The sequence below is a fragment of the Ranitomeya variabilis genome, chromosome 4 (genome assembly GCF_051348905.1).
Source record: "Ranitomeya variabilis isolate aRanVar5 chromosome 4, aRanVar5.hap1, whole genome shotgun sequence".
Lineage (NCBI taxonomy): Eukaryota > Metazoa > Chordata > Amphibia > Anura > Dendrobatidae > Ranitomeya > Ranitomeya variabilis.
This window is the reverse complement of record NC_135235.1, coordinates 260617969-260639944: the sequence shown is the minus strand read 5'-3', so window position 1 is coordinate 260639944 and position 21976 is coordinate 260617969. Positions and strand designations below refer to the sequence as shown.

At 48.4% G+C, this 21976-nt stretch overlaps 2 protein-coding genes across 10 annotated transcripts in view; one reads left to right on the top strand and one right to left on the bottom strand.

Moving 5' to 3' along the window:
- MTOR (mechanistic target of rapamycin kinase) overlaps window positions 1–3324 on the bottom strand; it is a 108183-nt gene extending 104859 nt beyond the window's left edge. For all 7 annotated transcript variants that reach the window (XM_077249687.1, XM_077249692.1, XM_077249693.1 and 4 more), the window contains exon 1: window positions 3189–3324. The gene's annotated coding sequence lies outside the window, so the exon portion shown is untranslated. The remainder of the gene's footprint in view (window positions 1–3188) is intronic.
- On the top strand, window positions 3259–19914 carry UBIAD1 (UbiA prenyltransferase domain containing 1). 3 transcript variants are annotated; one of them, XM_077249696.1, is made up of 4 exons: window positions 3259–3377; window positions 7107–7329; window positions 11035–11628; window positions 18005–19914. In XM_077249696.1, the coding sequence occupies exons 3-4, from the start codon at window positions 11079–11081 to the stop codon at window positions 18490–18492; spliced, it is 1038 nt and encodes a 345-aa protein (XP_077105811.1). In that variant the 5' UTR covers window positions 3259–3377; window positions 7107–7329; window positions 11035–11078; the 3' UTR covers window positions 18493–19914. The 3 variants fall into 3 exon arrangements, with proteins under 3 accessions (XP_077105811.1, XP_077105813.1, XP_077105812.1); XM_077249698.1 differs by having other exon boundaries at window positions 3311–3377; window positions 7110–7329; XM_077249697.1 differs by lacking the exon at window positions 3259–3377 and having other exon boundaries at window positions 6897–7329.
- Window positions 19915–21976: the final 2062 nt, after the last annotated feature.

Genomic DNA, 21976 nt, shown 5'->3' with positions numbered 1-21976 from the left:
TGTGAAGGTACCTTTAGGAAACATTCAGGACAGGAGGAGAAGCTGTAGAGATGGTCCTGGGGGGTGAACACTGCAGTGAAGGTGCCTGACTCCGGCCTTGTATGTATGACCCTTGGAGTCAATAAGCCCCAGATGTCTCCTGTCCTGGACCCTGAGGGGGAGGGCTGTGTACACAGCATTGTTCTACTCTGCAGGGGGCGTCACTGTGCAATCAGCCCTGCAGATGGGCAGGAGACTGCAGACTTTGTCTATTTATAATGCCCAAATATAAATAGACTAGATGGTGGCCCGATTCTAACGCATCGGGTATTCTAGAATATGCATATCCACGTAGTATATTGCACAGCCCACGTAGTATATTGCCCAGCCACGCAGTACATTGCCCAGCCACGCAGTACATTGCCCAGCCACGCAGTACATTGCCCAGCCACGCAGTACATTGCCCAGCCACGCAGTACATTGCCCAGCCACGCAGTACATTGCCCAGCCACGCAGTACATTGCCCAGCCACGCAGTACATTGCCCAGCCACGCAGTACATTGCCCAGCCACGCAGTACATTGCCCAGCCACGCAGTACATTGCCCAGCCACGCAGTACATTGCCCAGCCACGCAGTACATTGCCCAGCCACGCAGTACATTGCCCAGCCACGCAGTACATTGCCCAGCCACGCAGTACATTGCCCAGCCACGCAGTACATTGCCCAGCCACGCAGTACATTGCCCAGCCACGCAGTACATTGCCCAGCCACGCAGTACATTGCCCAGCCACGCAGTACATTGCCCAGCCACGCAGTACATTGCCCAGCCACGCAGTACATTGCCCAGCCACGCAGTACATTGCCCAGCCACGCAGTACATTGCCCAGCCACGCAGTACATTGCCCAGCCACGCAGTACATTGCCCAGCCACGCAGTACATTGCCCAGCCACGCAGTACATTGCCCAGCCACGCAGTACATTGCCCAGCCACGCAGTACATTGCCCAGCCACGCAGTACATTGCCCAGCCACGCAGTACATTGCCCAGCCACGCAGTACATTGCCCAGCCACGTAGTACATTGCCCAGCCACGTAGTATTTTGCCCAGCCACTATGCTAAGTACACACTACCACTTCAATAAAGTGTAGAAAAGACGATACAGGCAAATGTTAAAAAAATAATAAATTTTATTAAATGTAATTTTAAAGTTTAAAATTCAAAATGTTTTAACATTTGCCTGTATCGTCTTTTCTACACTTTATTGAAGTGGTAGTGTGTACTTAGCATTGTATCTTGACGTTTTTTGCAAGGAATTTTTTTCAAGACTGTGTTTAACTATTGGCCAGCCACGTAGTATATTGGCCAGCCACGTAGTATATTGGCCAGCCACGTAGTATATTGGCCAGCCACGTAGTATATTGGCCAGCCACGTAGTATATTGGCCAGCCACGTAGTATATTGGCCAGCCACGTAGTATATTGGCCAGCCACGTAGTATATTGGCCAGCCACGTAGTATATTGGCCAGCCACGTAGTATATTGGCCAGCCACGTAGTATATTGGCCAGCTGCATAGGCCGCATCAATAGTAAAAAGTTGGGTCACACAGGGTTAACAGCTGCGTTAATGGAGTGCGTTACACCGCGGTCCATTAATGCTGGCATTAACCCTGTGTGAGCGCTGACTGGAGGGGACACTGACTGCGGGGAGGAAGGGGCAGCCATTTTTCCGCCGGACTGTGCCCATTGCTGATTGGTCGTGGCTGTTTTGCCACGACCAATCAGCGACTTGGATTTCCATGACAGACAAAGGCCGCGACCAATGAATATCCGTGACAGACAGACAGAAGGACATACGGAAGTGACCCTTAGACAATTATATAGTAGATGTGTGGTGTCACCTGATAGATTTCTGTTACTTTGGGTCCCACTGAAGACCCCCAATGTCGGCCACACAATGGGTCTCACAAATTGGTCATTGCTGCGAATCATTCACGAGATCAATGATCAAACTGGAACTGGTTAGCACTGCAGCCTGGCAGCGCTGGGGTCCTGGGTTCAAATCCCACCAAGGACAACATCTGCAAGGAGTTTGTATGTTCTCTCTGTGATTGCGTGGGTTTCCTCCCACACTCCAAAGACATAGTGATAGGGAATCTAGATTGTGAGCCCCATCGGGGACAGCGATGATAATGTGTGCAAACTGTAAAGCGCTGCGGAATATGTTAGCGATATATAAATAAAAGATTATTATTATCCACAGTGACCTCCCTAATATACCAGGATCTGGTCTGCAATCGCATTTGCTGCAGAGATCACTGTACAGGAGTCCGGTCACCACACACACCACCAGATCCAAACAGCACCGATCCCCCAGAATCACAGACCCCCAAGCTTATAAATAACATCAATGGTTGAAAATATTCCTCACCCTTCTGTAAAATATAGGGTCAGAGTCTGTCTATGTACGGTGTATTTATAGGGTGCGTGTATATGTATATATTATTTATAGGGTCAGTGTATGTATTATGTATATACATATATGGGGTCGGTGTGTGTATAGCTATGTATGGTATATATAGGGTGTGTATATGTATATTTTATATATAGGGTCAGTATGTACATAGCCATGGGTGGTGTCTATATAGGGAGTGTATATATGTATTATGTATATACATATATAGGGTGAGTATGTATACAGCTATGTACGGTATATATATATATATATATATATATATATATATATATATATATATATATATATTGCATATAGGGTGTGTGTGCATGTTTGTATTATGTATATACATATATAGGGTCAGTATGTATACAGCTACATACGGTATATATATTGTATATAGGGGGGGGGTGTATGTTTGTATTATGCATATACATATATAGGGTCAGTATGTATACAGCTATGTACGGTATATATATATATAATATATATATATATATTGTATATAGGGTGTGTGTGCATGTTTGTATTATGTATATACATATATAGGGTCAGTATGTATACAGCTATGTACGGTATATATATTGTATATAGGGTGTGTGTGCATGTATGTATTATGTATATACATATATGGGGTCAGTTCGGGACCTCTCCCCTCCCCCACCCCTCCTGCACGCAGCCGCCATTACCCAGATGACTGACTGACAGGCAGATGTGAGGGGTGAGGAGCCACACACAGAGCACGGAGCCACTTACCGCGACCACTGCACCCGCCGGAGCCTCCCGGTCACCTCACCGCCATTCCGCTGACCGTCCGAACCCTGCTCCGCCCGACTACCCCTAATGGGAACTTCCGGCAATCGATAATGATCCGAGCAGAAACATCCGCCCGAGGAAAAAACGTTCCGGTGAATCTTAGTTCCTGAGATACGTGTCCTCTGTGGGGTATGTACAGAGTAAGGCTACGTTCACACGATCCTTTTTTTCATCCTTTTTTTTTCATCCTTTTTTTTTCAGGTCCTGTTTTGAAAAACCGCAGCTAAATTCAGCGCTGATTTTAGCTGCGGTTTTTGATCCTTTTTCTTCTGCGGATTCCACTGCGGGTTTCCAAATGCAGTTTCCTATTGGTGCTGCTGGAAACCCGCAGCGGAATCTGCAGAAAGAATTGACATGGTACTTCTTTTTTCTGCAGGCAAAACCGCTGCGGATTTGCCTGTGGAAAAAAGGATCGTCGGCACAGCGGGTCCTTTTTTCCATTGGGTTACATTGTACTGTAACCTACATGGAAAACTGCTGCGGATCCGCAGTGCAATTCCGCTGCGGATCCGCAGCAAAAACCGCACCGTGTGAACATAGCCTAAGTGAGAATACTGTGTGCAATCAACTGCTCCTTCCCCCCACAGGTGCCCCGATCATACTTGTGTCCCCACAGGCGCCCCGATCATACGTGCGTCCCCACAGGTGCCCCGATCATACGTGTGTCCCCACAGGTGCCCCGATCATACGTGTGTCCCCACAGGTGCCCCGATCATACGTGTGTCCCCACAGGTGCCCCGGTCATACGTGTGTCCCCACAGGTGCTCCGGTCATACGTGTGTCCCCACAGGTGCCCCGGTCATACGTGTGTCCCCACAGGTGCCCCGGTCATACGTGCGTCCCCACAGGCGCCATGGTCATACGTGCGTCCCCACAGGTGCCCCGGTCATACGTGTGTCCCCACAGGTGCCCCGGTCATACGTGCGTCCCCACAGGTGCCCCGGTCATACGTGCGTCCCCACAGGCGCCCCGGTCATACGTGTGTCCCCACAGGTGCCCCGATCATACGTGCGTCCCCACAGGTGCCCCGGTCATACGTGTGTCCCCACAGGTGCCCCGGTCATACGTGCGTCCCCACAGGTGCCCCGATCATACGTGTGTCCCCACAGGTGCCCCGGTCATACGTGTGTCCCCACAGGTGCTCCGGTCACACTTGCGTCCCCACAGGTGCCCCGGTCATACGTGTGTCCCCACAGGTGCCCCCATCACACGTGCGTCCCCACAGGTGCTCCGGTCACACATGCGTCCCCACAGGCGCCATGGTCATACGTGCGTCCCCACAGGTGCCCCGGTCATACGTGCGTCCCCACAGGCGCCCCGGTCATACGTGTGTCCCCACAGGTGCCCCGATCATACGTGCGTCCCCACAGGTGCTCCGGTCACACTTGCGTCCCCACAGGTGCCCCGGTCATACTTGTGTCCCCACAGGTGCCCCGATCATACGTGCGTCCCCACAGGTGCTCCGGTCATACGTGTGTCCCCACAGGTGCCCCCATCACACGTGCGTCCCCACAGGTGCTCCGGTCACACATGCGTCCCCACAGGCGCCATGGTCATATGTGCGTCCCCACAGGCGCCCCGATCATACGTGCGTCCCCACAGGCGCCCCGATCATACGTGCGTCCCCACAGGTGCCCCGGTCATATGTGCGTCCCCACAGGTGCCCCGGTCATACGTGCGTCCCCACAGGTGCCCCGATCATACGTGCGTCCCCACAGGTGCCCCGGTCATACGTGTGTCCCCACAGGTGCCCCGGTCATACGTGTGTCCCCACAGGTGCCCCGGTCACACGTGCGTCCCCACAGGTGCTCCGGTCACACATGCGTCCCCACAGGCGCCATGGTCATACGTGCGTCCCCACAGGTGCCCCGGTCATACGTGCGTCCCCACAGGTGCCCCGGTCATACGTGCGTCCCCACAGGCGCCCCGGTCATACGTGCGTCCCCACAGGCGCCCCGGTCATACGTGCGTCCCCACAGGCGCCCCGGTCATACGTGCGTCCCCACAGGCGCCCCGATCATACGTGCGTCCCCACAGGCGCCCCGATCATACGTGCGTCCCCACAGGCGCCCCGGTCATACGTGCGTCCCCACAGGTGCCCCGGTCATACGTGTGTCCCCACAGGTGCCCCGGTCATACGTGCGTCCCCACAGGCGCCCCGGTCATACGTGCGTCCCCACAGGCGCCCCGGTCATTTGTGCGTCCCCACAGGCGCCCCGGTCATACGTGCGTCCCCACAGGCGCCCCGATCATACGTGCGTCCCCACAGGTGCCCCGGTCATACGTGCGTCCCCACAGGTGCCCCGGTCATACGTGTGTCCCCACAGGTGCCCCTGACATACGTGTGTCCCCACAGGTGCCCCGGTCATACGTGCGTCCCCACCGGTGCCCGGTCACACATGCGCCCCAACAAGTTTCCTGGTCATGCGTGCGCCTCCCACAGGTGCCTCAGTGTTCTCCGCTCCACCACTGTCTTCAGCGGTGCCCTGAGAGCCGTCGGTGACAGGGTGGGGGGCACCTTGGGATATCGGCCTGTGTGAAGGATTGCACTGTGGGGCAGAGACCACCTTGCCTGTATGGAGTGGGCTCAGGAGCTGTTACACCGCTGGTGCCCGTTTGTGGCCTCTGCAATTGGAGCTTTACCTCTAAGATGCCACTTTTATATGTGACATCTGCGTTTAGTCTTCTCCCCGTCTTCATAGATGGATATTGTCGGATACAACCTGTAAATATGAGCAGTTTTGCAATTTGCTCTTTGCTAAAATTTTCAGCCGCTCTTTTGACATTAAGACTTTTGTTTACAGCTCGTTGTCTTGGAGACCGACCGCCGCTGCTAGACAGCAGAACATGGGCGGTGCTTGTAGCCTCTTATCTATTGAGCTTATAAGGGCTGCTCTGAAGCTGCCAGGATGTCTGGAGCACTGTTACCTTCTAATCCCGGCCAGCTTTGGCGCGGTGCATATAAGCCAGACAGAAGCGGCAGTCGGTCTCCACGGCAACAAACTGTAAACTATAAGAAAAGTCTTAATATCTCAATAACGGCTGAAAATTTTAACAAGCAGCAAATTGCAAAACTGCAAATTTTTAGAAGAACGGTCCAACAATGTCCTTCTAAGAAGAGGGGATTAACCCTTTGAAGGCCTGGAAATAAGGGAGGCGTCTCCGCCATATGATTACGGAATCCCCTCATGTCTCAGGTTCCCCTAAGGGCGACCAAAAAACAAAAATATAAAAAATATATATTTGTTCCCATCTCCTGTTTTTTTCCCCCCAGAACATAAAATGTAAAAAATAAGAAATGACAATATCAGTTTTTGCGGCGTGACCATCCAGACTCATAAAGTATCAGAATATTGATCCCGAGAAGGGAACGGAGCCGCGAAAAAGGCAAAAGGAGACACGAAAAAGGCAAAAGGAGACGCGAAAAAGGCAAAAGGAGCCTCGGAATCGCTGCTCATGTCACATCCCCCCTATAAAAAAAAGTCGGGAAAATAATGACAATAAACATACAGCCCTGATACGGCGCCACCGACAGGAAAACGGGCGCAACCGCTGCGGAAAAGGAAAAGGTGACGCGAGAAGAGGAAAAAGTGACATGGGGGCCCAATTACGCAGATATGGGGGAGTCGTACTCCAGAAATATTAGGGGGTGAGGTAAGGGGCGCAGATTTAGTGCTCGTTCCTGCATGTCGTCCCCTCCGGCCTTCTTTTGGGGTAAACGCTGACGCGATCCGTGCCACCGTCTGTTTTTGGGCAACCTCCATCCGTCTGACAGAGATAGGATATTAGTCAGTGAATCCACACTACAACTCTGCGCCTGTTATGTGACTCCGCACTCTGGGATTTGTGGTTCTTCAGCAGTTACGTTAAATAGTGCCTGCGGAGGAATACGAAGAGGACGCGAACGTCGTGACTGTAGTGCGTGGCGGAGGAGGCGGAGAGCGGCCACAAGAAGCCGGACAGGATTAAGCGTTGCACATCAAGATGGCGGCGCTCAGCGGAGCTTGTTCCGGGCGGCCGTGCGGCTGCCGCTGGCGGGGACCGGACACGGAGCAGTGAGGAGGGGACACCGGCTTCTCAGGTATCAGCGCTGTGCCACATGGGCTGGAGCCGCTGACAACTACAAGTCCCAGCCCTGCTGGCTTATGAAAGGTCGCTTATGGAGGAACTACTACTCCCAGCCAGTTTTAGTGACAGGACATCCTGGGAGTTGTCTTTCTCCAGCCTTCTCAGCTTTTTCCTATCCTGCCCTTTATATAAAGTCCAGGAGCCTCACTGCTACTGGCGGCTGACTGGACACGCTGGGACTTGTAGTTCAGTAACTTCTGGTGTCTGAAATTGTAAACTGTTCTGTCTTCTCTCTGCTTGCTGTCAGTGAATAGCACCTTTATTTTTTTTTTGTTTTTTTGCTACAGAATTGCACCAGAAATAACTCTAACACAGAACTGCTGACACAATACTTTAATATTTTCGGTTATTTGCATTTTCTGACGAGAACAAAATGCAGCAAACACTCGTAATTTTTATTTTTTACAAAAATCACACAGGTCCCGACTCTCCACTTCTGTTTCTCCACTTCTTGGGGGTAATTCAACTTTTTTGGGTTTTTTTCTACAGCTTTTGCTTATGTTTTTCACCATCTTAAGTTTTTCCTTCCCCCCCCCCCCATTTTTTTTTCTTGATGACTTTATTCATCCTGATTATTCCAGTCACATTCATGATACAGGAAAGAAATATATCTTGGTACCGTGTTAGCCAGTAGATAGAAAAATATTTAGAATTTAGAGTCCTCAGTGGTTGATACCTTTTAATGGCTAACTGAAAAGATGGTAACAAATTGCAAGCTTTCGAGACTACATACGTCTCTTCATCAGGCAAAGACTAAAACAAATTCTGAAGAATCACATATTTATGCACAACATAGTATAGAAAAAAAAAAAGGGAGAGGGGAAAAAAACCATGGATAAGCCAGGTGACATGAAGCAGAATTACCATGGGTGATAAACAGTTACGTCCATAAATATTGGGCCAATTCTTAGATAAGGATTGTTTTATTGTCCTGTGATTAGAGTCTCGTTCTGTTGTGATGACCCCACATGGTCTGAGGGGCAAGTTCATTAGTTGATGTAAAAAGACATAAATCCGTGTGACACATTCATTCCTGCATTTAGAGTGTCAAAGGTCGTCATCAGTTTATATTCCCAGACTCTCCTGTCTCTCTGAGTTTTGAAGTTACTTTTCAATACAAGTAATTTCATGTCCATAATGCTATGATTTGGGAGACAGAAATGTATTGCCACATGTATATCCATTCTTTTTTCTCTTATTTTATGGCGATGAGAGTTCATCCTTGTTCTCAGTTTCTGCCCTGTCTCCCCCACATACAGACCCCCAGTTGGACATTTAGTACAAATGATTAGGTACACCACATTAGAAGTGATGCAGCTGAAAGTACCTGGTATCTTGTAGTCCTGATGTGAGTTGGGGATCTTTATCTTGTCCGTGGTCATTATAAATGGACAGGTTTTACATTTTTTCTGATTGCAGGGAAAGGTTCCTGCAGCTGTTGGAGAGGACAGGGAGCTTCTGACAATGATGCTTCTTAGATTGGGGGGCTGCCTAAAACACAGTAGTGGGGGGTCTGGAAAAATGGATTGTAAGCGGGCATCTTTTTGCAGTAAAGGTTGTAATTTCCGTGCAGCTCCCCTTAGCGCCTCCAGATTTGGATTGTAGGTGACCACTAGAGGTACCCGGTTATTTTCTTCTTTAGCTTTGTAATGTAGCAGGTGATTCCTTGATATTCTGGTGGCTCTTGTAATCTGATTTTCAATTGTTCTTGGATGGTAGCCCTGATTCAAAAAGGTCTTTCTGAGGAGACCCAGGTGTTCATCTCTATCCATTGGGTTGGAACATATACGATTGTATCTGATGGCTTGGCTGTAGACAATGGAGTTTTTTATGTGTTTTGGATGGAAACTGTCCCATTTAAGGTATGTTGGACGGTCGATTGGCTTCTGATACAGGGATGTCTCTATTTTATTGTTCTGCAGCTTAATGATGGTGTCCAAAAAGTTAATTTCAGTGCAGGAGTAGTTGAGTGTCAAGTTGATGGTAGGATGAAATTGATTAAACTGTTCATGGAACGACTTTAGCTGTGGTTCAGACTCCGTCCAGATGATTAAAATGTCATCAATGTAGCGGTAGTACGCCAGAAGCCTGATGGGACATGAGGACAAAAAGTCGCTTTCAAGCTTGGCCATGAACAGATTTGCATACTGTGGGGCCATTTTACTTCCCATTGCTGTGCTGATGACGACCTTTGACACTCTAAATGCAGGAATGAATGTGTCACACGGATTTATGTCTTTTTACATCAACTAATGAACTTGCCCCTCAGACCATGTGGGGTCATCACAACAGAACGAGACCCTAATCACAGGACAATAAAACAATCCTTATCTAAGAATTGGCCCAATATTTATGGACGTAACTGTTTATCACCCATGGTAATTCTGCTTCATGTCACCTAGCTTATCCATGGTTTTTTTCCCCTCTTTTTTTTATTTTTCTCTATACTATGTTGTGCATAAATATGTGATTCTTCAGAATTTGTATTAGTCTTTGCCTGATGAAGAGACCTGTGTAGTCTCGAAAGCTTGCAATTTGTTACCATCTTTTCAGTTAGCCATTAAAAGGTATCAACCACTGAGGACTCTCAATTCTAAATATTTTTCTAGTCACCATTCATGGAACTTTTTTTTTTTTTTTTTTTTCTTTTTTGTGGATCTCCTAACAGTCCTTGCCACCTGGATTAAGGTTTCTGACATTGTTTTTAATTTGGCCCCTTCTTAAGACAAATGTTTAACTCTTTCACCATAAGGTTTTGAGCCTGGACAGTTACATATCTTTCTCTTTGTTTTTTTATTTTGTGCAGAACTCAAGAACACTTTTTTTTTTTTTTTTTTTTTGCTTTATTTGGGCCTGTTAGAAATAACATGTTTCACATTAGTCTTCAAACTATGCAAAAAAAAAATAAAATGGACACATTTTTAGCTCCACTAAAATCCTGTTGGTACCACTGTACCAATAATTTGCGCCACTTTATAACTTTGATTATGAGATCTCATTATCAAACCATGAAAAAATGTAAAAATGGCGCAAAAGGCAGAACACGTTTTGATGTAAAATTAAAGCTTCCTAAGAACCAAAGTTTCACTATAAAAATTCTAATGACTCGGGGCCATAGTTCCAGTGAACGTAACCTTATACTTGTCACAGCTGAAGGTTTGTCACAGTTGTATCCAGTGTGGATCATCCTGACTGCACAGATACGTCTGATGTTGTTTGTCTTCTCTGATACATTGTATCAAACAGGACACGAGATAAGTGCTCAGCCTGGATTGTCTGGACTGGATACACTGTAGCAAACCTCCAGCTGTGCAAAGTCCTAGGTCTGTACGAACATTCAACCTCTGAATGCAAATGGTAAAAGTTGTGATTAGCTGCCAGCAAGCAGAGGTTTTAAAAATGGTGTCAAATTGATACCCAAAGTGTATTAGACAGTTTTTGGGCTGTTTATATGGTGATTACACTGGAAGGTTCCTTGGCATAGTGTGATAAATCAATACCAGTGCTTGCGCTCAGTGAATGGCTGCAGTGTTTCCATTCCACCTCACAGACATACTTTTCCTGGGGTTTGTAAACAGGACGTTTTCATCCACTGAAAGCAAGCCAAGATCTTAAACGTGTCCCAGAAGTGATTTCTGCCCTCTTCTTCTTGTTGCAGTCCGTGGTTTCGTCCGTTGCACGTCGTCTGACTGGACCAGGACCATGAATTCTGATAATGGCGTTGGTAACGTTAGCATCAGCGCAGAGGTCTTCAGTGGAGACGACGAACATCAAGAAGCTCCTCCCCCTTTAACAAATGGCCCCGCTCAACTGCCGTCTGACCGCGCCGTGCCACTAAAAGTTGGCTGGAAGCAGAAATGCGCCACCTACGTCCTGGCCCTGCGTCCCTGGAGCTTCAGCGCCTCTCTCACCCCCGTGGCATTGGGCAGCGCCCTTGCCTACCGCTCAGATGGCACGCTGGACCTTGTGGTGTTCCTGATGTGCGCTGTGGCCGTCCTGGCCGTACACGGGGCCGGAAACTTGGTGAATACCTATTACGACTTTTCTAAAGGGATCGATCACAAGAAGAGCGATGATCGGACTCTAGTGGACCGGATCCTGGAGCCGCAGGACGTGGTCCGGTTCGGGGTCGCGCTCTACACCCTGGGGTGTGTGTGCGCCGGCTCCCTGCATTTCCTGTCCAAGCTGCGGCTGGAACACATGGCTCTGATATATTTTGGAGGCTTGTCAAGTTCATTCCTCTACACCGGAGGTGGGTTCTGAGTATAGACTCCAATAATATTAGCCTGTTGTCATGGAAGGGATCATAATTCATATGGGTCCACAGTCTGTGGGAATCCGAGCAGCAAATTCCCTGGAGGGGTAAAGTCAGCCGATAACATTATAGCTGCTTGCAACCACCACTAGAGGGAGCTCACTCAGGGCTGTGGAGTCGGTTAGTCAAATCACCGACTCCTCAATTTCCATGACTCCGACTCCCTCATACATGGCTCATGTTTAAGTGATACATTTACTGTAGTAAAAAAAAGTAACCTCAGGCTTTGAATCATTATTATGATACAATAATCAAGCCATTTAGATAGAACATAAAATATATTTATTGGAAAATAACTTTAGAACAACAAAACCTTTCATATTTACAGTTTATTATACACTCTGCAGTAAGTAGAAAAAACAGTTTTCAACAAAAACTTACTGAATAACATTTGTGCAATGTATGAATTTGTTCTGAGAAATAGTATTGCCTCCATCAGATCCTACTCCATAGATGACCTAATTATTTTAAGGCTAGAGAACAACCTCTTGGGCACATGGGCAACATCTCTAACAATTTCAGGGTGTAAAGGAATTGCCTCGTGCACAGTCAGTTTTGATGAACGATTGAGCTTTTCTACTTCTTTGAGAACAAGTGAAAAACTTGCTGAAATATGGTCAATCTGTTTTCTACGGGAGTGGGATTTTTTCCCTGCAGTAACGCTTTGCCTGATCCATGTCGTCCAAATACTTGTCGAAATCAAACTCCTCATCTGACGAGGATTAAGAAACCACAGCAGCAGCACTGGCAGGACCCGCGTCCTCTTGCTCTTTGCCGTCCTTTAGCCCACTCATCCTAACTGCTACTTAAATCAGAGCTTCTTTTCCTTTAGTAAGCTGTTGATCATCCAGCAATATACGATGACCCACATAAACAGCTGCCAGAAGAATTTTATTTTCTAATAGCAGTTTCTCTCTCTGCTTCATTGAAACAGCAATGCCATCTGCGATTAAACCTCCTCTTTGGGACAGGCAAAACAACAAGTTCTTCCACTCCTTTATAAAAATGCCAGGAGTTAAATCCTCAGCTTGTAACTTTTTAGTCATTGTAAATGGATGATGAAGAAATTCCTTCAATTCAGCCACCTGTGTTCATTGACCTTCATGTAGTGTTGCCTGAGGGTTGGCCATATCTACAAGGAAGGGTTTAGGCTCAAGCAATCGCTCAATTATTAAATAGGTGCTGCCCCACCGAGTGGCTTGATCCACAATTGCCCCTTTTCCAGCAGGTTTCTTCCAGATGGAATCAATTTTAGGGGTTCGGGCAGCAATAGCCAATTTCCTCATTTTGCTAATCAGAGTTCCAGCGTGTCCCTCTTGCAGACTATCTCTTATTGACAGCTGCAGCTTGTGCATAGCACAGCGCATGTGATGAATAAGAAAGGGGTGTGATGCAGCTTCAACAAGATCATTTTGCTGTTCTTCTGTTGTAATATCTGTTTGTTCCTCCGTTATGGGAACAGGATTGTGGCCTTCTATCTCCAACATCCTGAATGTGAAATGTTCTTCTAGCTGCTGTTCACCTTCATTATTCTCATTCATCAGTTTAATTGCACTTCTCATGCTTGCAGCATAATCAGTTACAATAGCAAGAACCTGTTCTTTTTTGAGTTCATAATCTTGCAGAACTTTTTCCACTAAGGTCTGGAGAAACTGGCTGCTGTGATGAGCTTTAGTATCTTTTACTGCCAGTGTCTTGGTAACAATTTTTTTGTTGTCACAAACATATCGAACGTTGATAGCAAAATAGTTCACTTTGCGATGTGTGCAGGCATCCATTTTAAGAAATACAAAGCGTCTCTTGAGAGTGTTTTTAAGATCTTCCTTTTGGTTAAGGGCTTCTTCAATCACTAATTTTCTAATACTTTCTCTTTCCAGAGAAACACCAAGTTTGCGGGCCATTTCTCCATTAAGAGCTGTAAAAGCTGGTTGTGCAAATAATGAGAATGGTACACTGTCCTTCACAACAAGCTTGATGAGCTCTCTTTTAAACACATCTGCTGTCATTGTTACAGTAACTTTGTCACTTACAAAATATCTTGTAACTGATGTTTGAGATGCTCTTTCCTCCTCCTTTGCCTGGCAGGAAGTGTTGGTCTCTGGTTTCTTGGTGCTGCTGTGATCTTTTTTAATCACAGCTTTGTAAACTTGTGGGTGGCAGAGTTGTAAATGTGTTTTTAGATTGGAACTCTTGAAGGAGCATTTCTATCACTGCCTGAGTATGCACTGATTTTGGCATTTTTCATCTGGGTCACTTACACACTGACACACAAAATGTTTATTATCTTGAGTCACTGTGAAATGCTCAAATGCACCTGACTTCATAAGATGCTGCTTAGATATTTTGTTATTCTGTAAATTCGCTCTCCAAATAATTTTGTACTGTAAAAAAAAAAAGGTATATTGTAATTTTTGCAAGAATAGGGAATCGTGCACTGTATAAATTAGAAAAGTAATAAAACAATCTTTGCATAAATCAATAGGACAGATAAGTATAACGTTTGTAAAATGTGGTGTTAGCTTTACTCTGAACTTTCAATGTCAGGCTTGTCTCAGCAGGGTACAGCTCACTAAATGCTTCACATCATATTTCTGCACAGTCTATGAAGAGGGGAGGAGGGAGGGAGCATGTTTGTGCTGAATCTATTCCAGAACACACACACACACACACACACACACACACACACACACACACACACACACACACACACACACACACACACACACCCTCATTGATCCTGTTACTGTATTTCTGAATTTGAGATGTTAAACAGTTTTTCCCCTTATATTCTACTAGCTATTGAACCCGTTCTACGCCCGGGTGGCGAGCATTTATATTGGAATATGGTCTCCATCCTGGTATGTGCTGCTCCTATCCTGTCATATGCTGCTCCATCCTGCGCCCCCATCCTGTCATGTGCTGCTCCACCGTGTCATGTGCTGCTCCATCCTGCGCCCCCATCCTGTCATGTGCTGCTCCACCGTGTCATGTGCTGCTCCATCCTGCATCCCCATCCTGTCATGTGCTGCTCCATCCTGCGCCCCCATCCTGTCATGTGCTGCTCCACCGTGTCATGTGCTGCTCCATCCTCATCCCCATCCTGTCATGTGCTCCCATCCTGCGCCCCCATCCTATCACGTGCTGCTCCATCCTGCGCCCCCATCAGTGCGGGCGGCTGTGCTGAGTGCGGGCGGCTGTGCTGAGTGCGGGCGGCTGTATGTGGCTGTGCTGAGTGCGGGCGGCTGTATGTGACGTGGCTGTGCTGGGTGCGGGCGGCTGTGCTGGGTGCGGCAGCTGTGGACGGCTGTGCTGGGTGCGGTGGCTGTGCTGGGTGCAGCGGCTGTGCTGGGTGCAGCGGCTGTGCGTGGCTGTAGGCGGCTGTGCGTGGCTGTGGGAGGCTGTGCTGGGTGCGGCGGCTGTGGGCGGCTGTGCTGGGTGCGGCGGCTGTGCTGGGTGCGGTGGCTGTGCTGGGTGCGGCGGCTGTCCGTGGCTGTAGGCGGCTGTGCGTGGCGCTGCTGGGTGCGGAGGCTGTGCATGGCTGTGGCGGCTGTGCGTGGCTGTGCTGGGTGCGGCGGCTGTGCTGGGTGCGGCGGATGTGCTGGGTGCGGCGGCTGTGCTGGGTGCGGCGGCTGTGGGTGGCTGTGCTGGGTGCAGCGGTTGTGCGTGGCTGTGGGCGGCTGTGCTGGGTGCGGCGGCTGTGGGCGGCTGTTCATGGCTGTGCTGGGTGCGGCGGCTGTGCGTGGCTGTGCGTGGCTGTGGGCGGCTGTGCTGGGTGCGGCGGCTGTGCTGGGTGCGGTGGCTGTGGGCGGCTGTGCGTGGCTGTAGGCGGCTGTGCGTGGCTGTGGCGGCTGTGCATGGCTGTGCTGGGTGCGGCGGCTGTGCTGGGTGCGGCGGCTGTGGGTGGCTGTGCTGGGTGCGGCGGCTGTGCGTGGCTGTGGGCTGTGCGTGGCTGTGGGCGGCTGTGCTGGGTGCGGCGGCTGTGGTCGGCTGTGCTGGGTGCGGCGGCTGTGCGTGGCTATGGGTGGCTGTACGTGGCTGTGGGCGGCTGTGCTGGGTGCGGCGGCTGTGCGTGGCTGTGGTCGGCTGTGCTGTGGGCGGCTGTGCGTGGCTGTGGGCGGCTGTGCGTGGCTGTGGGCGGCTGTGCTGGGTGCGGCGGCTGTGGTCGGCTGTGCTGGGTGCGGCGGCTGTGCGTGGCTGTGGGCGGCTGTGCTGGGTGCGGCGGCTGTGCGTGGCTGTGGGCGGCTGTGCGTGGCTGTGGGCGGCTGTGCTGGGTGCGGCGGCTGTGGTCGGCTGTGCTGGGTGCGGCGGCTGTGCGTGGCTGTGGGCGGCTGTGCTGGGTGCGGCGGCTGTGCGTGGCTGTGGGCGGCTGTGCTGGGTGCGGCGGCTGTGCGTGGCTGTGGTCGGCTGTGCTGGGTGCGGCGGCTGTGCGTGGCTATGGGTGGCTGTGCGTGGCTGTGGGCAGCTGTGCTGGCTGTGGGCGCCTGTGCGTGGCTGTGGGCGGCTATGGTCGGCTGTGCTGGGTGCGGCGGCTGTGCGTTGCTGTGGGCGGCTGTGCGTGGCTGTGCTGGGCGCGGCGGCTGTGCTGGGTGCGGCCATTTTCTTGGTCCTGCTCCCGGAGTCGGCGCCTGCGCAGTCCGCGCTTTCCGGCGCCATTTTCTTGAAGACACTGCAATGTGTCTTCAAGAAAATGGCGCCGGAAAGCGCGGACTGCGCAGGCGCCGATTCCGGGAGCAGGGGGACAGTCACGGCCCGGAAGCGCGTCGGTGGAACGGGTCAGGTAAGTATACTCACCCTCCGCCTCCTGGCTCGTCCCTGCTTGTCCGGTGGAGATCGCGGTGTGCGTTCAGCGCTTACGCATACCGCGATCTCCTGGGAGCGTCGCTCTGTGCGGTCCAGACTGCGCCGGCGCTTGCGCAGTCTATAGAGGCTTCGGACAGAGTGACGCTCCCAGCGTTATATTATAGATGTATAGTGTATATAAGTCATCAGGGCAGCTAATTTCTTCAAACATGAGCTAAGAGGGAAAAACAAACTAAAACATCAAGCATACAGAGACAACATATACTGGACTACTGATTTATGCACAGTTTATTGAAAGTTTAGATATGCTTTAGGAAGTATTTACCTTCTTTAGTCCTGCTTTCCTGTTCACTCCAGAAGTTGTGAGATGAATGCAGGCATTTCTTCCTGTGTGTTTTGTTATTTTTTTCCCCTTATCTGTAGAGGAGGAACTTCACTACTTATCATGAACATAAACTGCAGCACAGCTTCACCTCAGCTAAAAGTCTAGACCTTAAATCAGGAATAGGACGGACATTTCATAACTTTCCCAAATTCTTATGAAAAAAAAATATTCCCCCCCCCCAAACTGCATTGAACTACTGTACCCAATTTATTATATATTTTCGGAGTCGGTCCATTTTATGCCAACTCCACATCCCTGAGCTCACAAAATATGTACACAAAAAGGGAGAAAAGAGGCAGCTCTGCATTGGCGAGGGCTTTCAATTACTGTCTCTTTCTACTATTCTGGTCAACCTCTAAAACCCTCTTTTGGACAATTTTCATTTTTCTTTCCTATTTATTTAGTATTTTTATATAAACAAAAATTACGCAATATCTTTAGTTTCAAAATCTTTTTTTTTTTTTTTTTAAATACTGTAATTTTTCTCTTTATGGTCTTGGGATACATGTTGTTAATTGCATATTTTTGTAGATCAGACCTTAGTTCTGGATTCGGCGGTACCAGATTTGCTTTTTATATTTATTTTTAACTGGGGTGGGGGGGAGATGATTCCAATTTTTATGGGGGGGGTTAAAATATAATTTGTTTTTTTCCTCCACTATTATTTAATCCCCATAGGACACTTGAGCTTCCGATTGTTTAATCGCTTGTCTTATACTGCGGTGCTTCAGGATTAGTACCACTGGCTGTTACTAAGATGTGAGCCCCCCACTACCATGGCACCCCGGGGTCGTGTCACAAGAAGGGGATGGGCCCTAGCTGAGATTACGCCATTTAAATGTCACTAATGAACAGCAGCAATTAATGGTCGCCCAGCAGAGATCAGAGCCGTCTCCGGTTGCTGCTATTAGTGTCTCTTGGCTCCACACAATGCTCCTAAAAGGGGTTAACTGTACTTTCTGACATGAGATCCAACACTCATCTCCAGCGCAGATCTGTAATCTCTCCTCCGTCTTCCATCCTGCACTGGTATTGAGGGGCCGTGCGATCACTTTCCTCCGACCAGATCTAGTGCAAATGGCGGCTTCCCAGGTCTGATGTTAATGACGTTTCCTTTGTTTCCTGCAGGGATTGGATTTAAGTACGTGGCTCTGGGCGACCTCGTGATCCTCATCACCTTCGGGCCCCTGGCGGTCATGTTTGCTCACGCGGTGCAGGTCGGCTACTTGTCCGTCACCCCTTTGCTGTACGCCGTCCCTCTGGCTCTGAGCACAGAAGCGATCCTACACAGCAACAATACCCGGGACGTGGAGTCAGACCGCCAGGCCGGCATCGTGACCCTGGCCTTCCTGGTCGGCCCCACGCTGTCTTACATGCTCTACAACCTGCTGGTTTTCCTCCCGTACGTCATCTTCTGCATTCTGGCCACGCGTTACACCATCACTATGGCGCTGCCGCTCCTCACCGTCCCGCTGGCGTTTTCGCTGGAGCGACAGTTCAGAAGCCAAAACTTTACCAGACTCCCGCAGAGAACAGCCAAACTCAACCTCTTTGTTGGACTCTTCTATGTGTTTGGCATCGTCCTGGCGCCTCCCGGGGCCCTCCCCAAACTGTAGTGAGGAGCCGACGGGGGGGAGCGGAATTAACAAGTCACTGCGTGAAGCGGATGGGACCTCGGGGATAGGTCACCAGTTGTATCCTGCACTGTCCTCCCTCATGGGGAGATCCATGACTGCACTGTAACCCCAAGACTGATTCACCGGAAAGCTGCTGCGTTTTTTTAAAGCTCACGTAATTGGCGTCTGGATGTTACCGTCAGTTCTAGAGTTTCCATCAGTTATGTGTAAGGATACGAGGGGCTGTCAGTGTGTGCGCACATGTCTCCAGAGCTGCACTCACTATTCTGGTGCAGTCACTGTGTGCATCAATACTGAATAAGTACTGTATGTACACAATGGCTCCACCAGCAGAATAGTGAGTGCAGCTCTGGAGTATTATACAGGATCTATATAGCCAGTGAGTGCAGCTCTGGAGCGTCACACATCACCGCTGCACTGGAGGAGTCTTCAGCTTCGGAGTCCGGCATCTCCACTCTGGGATAAGGAGATGCCGTCGGTGAGGACACCAGTCGTTTCTGGGCTGCTTCTCCTGCTCTGACACATGAGATCCCGGAGACGTTTCCCATTTACATTACTTAATACTTGCACTTTCTCCTGCGGTTTATGTACAGGGGGTTGTCAGAGGGTCCAGAACACAAGAAATGACTCCTTGATACCCGGAGACTGGGGTCTGCATCTGGCGCTGAGTGGGCATCATCGAATTAAAGGTTCTTTCCATAGGCCATGACTATATAGTCAGTGAAGGTTCCCCCCCATGACCTTCCATGTTATATCTACAGCCGGAGCTGCGCTTCTTGTACTGCAGCCGGGTAGTGACACAAACGATGGTCCTTGAACTTGCTGATCGTTGAGCGTCCTTTTAATAGACACTATATTGGCCAGGTTTTTTTTTTTTTTTTAATTTATAGACAATCCCGTGAAGTCCTGATAGAAGTGTCATAGACCATTATATGTCCGCTCTCCGCAGCCAAAGTCTGATGAGCACAAACAAGTGGTTGGGAGAACTGTAAATGCAGCTCTGGCAGTGACCGGAGTAGCAGCCTTCATGGTGCGTTTCATCCACGTACAAGAGGTGAAGTATTTTTAATCTTCATGTGATGCGCAGATTTCGCCCGCTAGGGGACAGAAAAGCTGTAATGGCCAAGGGTTCTTAAAGCTACAGTACACCAAGCAGTTGCACTATGTATAGATATTACGATTCTACGGATAGAAGCCCAATCTTCATCCACAAGGAACAAGACGCGATAATTTATGTCCTTTTCTTTTCCTTATCATTTGGTGATCACAAGTGATTGTTACATTTCAGTATGTTGCTTTCAGCTGATTAGATCTAATCATAAACATTGTGCATTCCGCAATGGATCCTAAATCATAGGAGAGGCTCAACACATTTATTAAAGGGATCAGTCAAATAAGACACTTACATGTATATTTTTGTTGAATTAGGTGCCAAGATTGTGCATCGTCCGGTGCGGATGTCTGTATTCTATAGGAATCATTTCCAAAAAAGATAATGAATGCTGGAGTCTGTTTTTCTGCAGTCATCCTTCTCTTGCCCAGTAGGTGGTAGTGTTGTCATATTTTACTGAGAGTAGTAATTGCACATGATTCCTGCAGATGGCAGTGCGGCAATACACAACTCATACAACACTTCAGGTGCTGTGAATGTTTTCATGTGGTTCTGTACAATTGGGAAGTATCGTAAATAAGGACACATAGGGGCAGATCTATACAGTCCTTGCTCTAGACGGCGCCATACACAATTACTCCATAGAAGCTATTTTTTGTGCAGATACAGTAAATACTAAATCATCCTTAACCGGACAAATGCAGATTGAGAATAAGGCTACTTTCACACCCATCTTTTTTGCTCCGTCGCAATCTGTCGTTATGGGCAAAAAAAACGGATCCTGCAAATGTGCTTGCAGGATGCGTTTTTTGCCCATAGACTTGAATAAGCGACGGATGGGCACACGTCGCATCCGTCGTGCGAAGGATGCGTCATGTCTTGGCGGACGCGACGCACAAAAAAAGTTCAATGTAACTTTTTTTTGTGCGACGTGTCCGCCATTTCCGACCGTGCATGTGCGGCCGGAACTCAGCCCCATCCTCCCCGGTCATCACACTGGGCAGCGGATGCGTTGTAAAACTGCATTTGCTGCCCACGTTGTGCTAAATTTAGCTCAACGTCCGACGGTTTGCGATGGCCGACGGAAGTGTGAATGTACCCTAAGATACAAGTTGGGAAAAAAAAGCAATATCACATATCAAAAATACGGTTCTGACACCATTGTAAAAAAAAATATTTTTAAGAGTATAACTACTATAATACTGTCCCCATGTACAAGAATATAACTACTATAATACTACTACCCCCCTATGTGCAAGAATATAACTACTATAATACTGCCCCTATGTACAAGAATATAACTACTATAATACTGCCCCTATGTACAAGAATAGAACTACTACAATACCGCCCCTATGCACAAGAATATAGCTACTACAATACTGTCCCCTATGTACAAGAATATAACTACTATAATACTGCCCCTATGCACAAGAATATAGCTACTACAATACTGCCCCTATGCACAAGAATATAACTACTATAATACCGCCCCTATGCACAAGAATATAACTACTATAATACCGCCCCTATGCACAAGAATATAACTACTACAATACTGCCCCTATGCACAAGAATATAACTACTATAATACCGCCCCTATGCACAAGAATATAACTACTACAATACTGCCCCTATGCACAAGAATATAACTACTACAATACTGCCCCTATGCACAAGAATATAACTACTATAATACCGCCCCTATGCACAAGAATATAACTACTACAATACTGCCCCTATGCACAAGAATATAACTACTACAATACCGCCCCTATGCACAAGAATATAACTACTACAATACTGCCCCCCCCATATGCAAGAATACATAGGGGGCAGTATTATAGTAGTTATATTCTTGTACAAAGGAGCAGTATTAGTTATATTGACTATAATACCGCCCTGAATAGGAATATATCTGTGTTATCAGAACTTTCTATAATACGTCAGGCGAGATAAACATCCACAGTTTTGCTGTTAAAATTGTATTGCATCGCTGGCTGTCAGCAGATGAAATGATGGCAGAGTTCAGAGCTGGTCGCTGTCTGTAATGTGGAGATAAGCGGGTGCTGCGCTGGTTAGCATCACCCATAGCGCTGACCCATAATACAGATCAGCCTCTGCTGGATTCACCACAACATCCTATAAATGGTCTGTTAACATTCATTGCACAGCTCGGGCACAGAATCGTTTGTCACAAAGAACGTTTCCCTTGATAAATAATAATACTAGTAAGTTAGATTTGGTGGATAATGAAACATTCTTCATTCCAACCGATGATGGTAATGATAACAAAAGCAACGTGCACCTAGAAATATACCGTAACTCTGGGGGGTTGTAGAGATTGTGACA

Coding starts and splice junctions, on each gene's coding strand:
- UBIAD1 (XM_077249696.1), top strand. CDS start 11,079: ATGAATTCTGATAATGGCGTTGGTAACGTTAGCATCAGCGCAGAGGTC. Junction 11,629..18,004: donor TTCATTCCTCTACACCGGAG/GTGGGTTCTGAG, acceptor TGTTTCCTGCAG/GGATTGGATTTAAGTACGTG.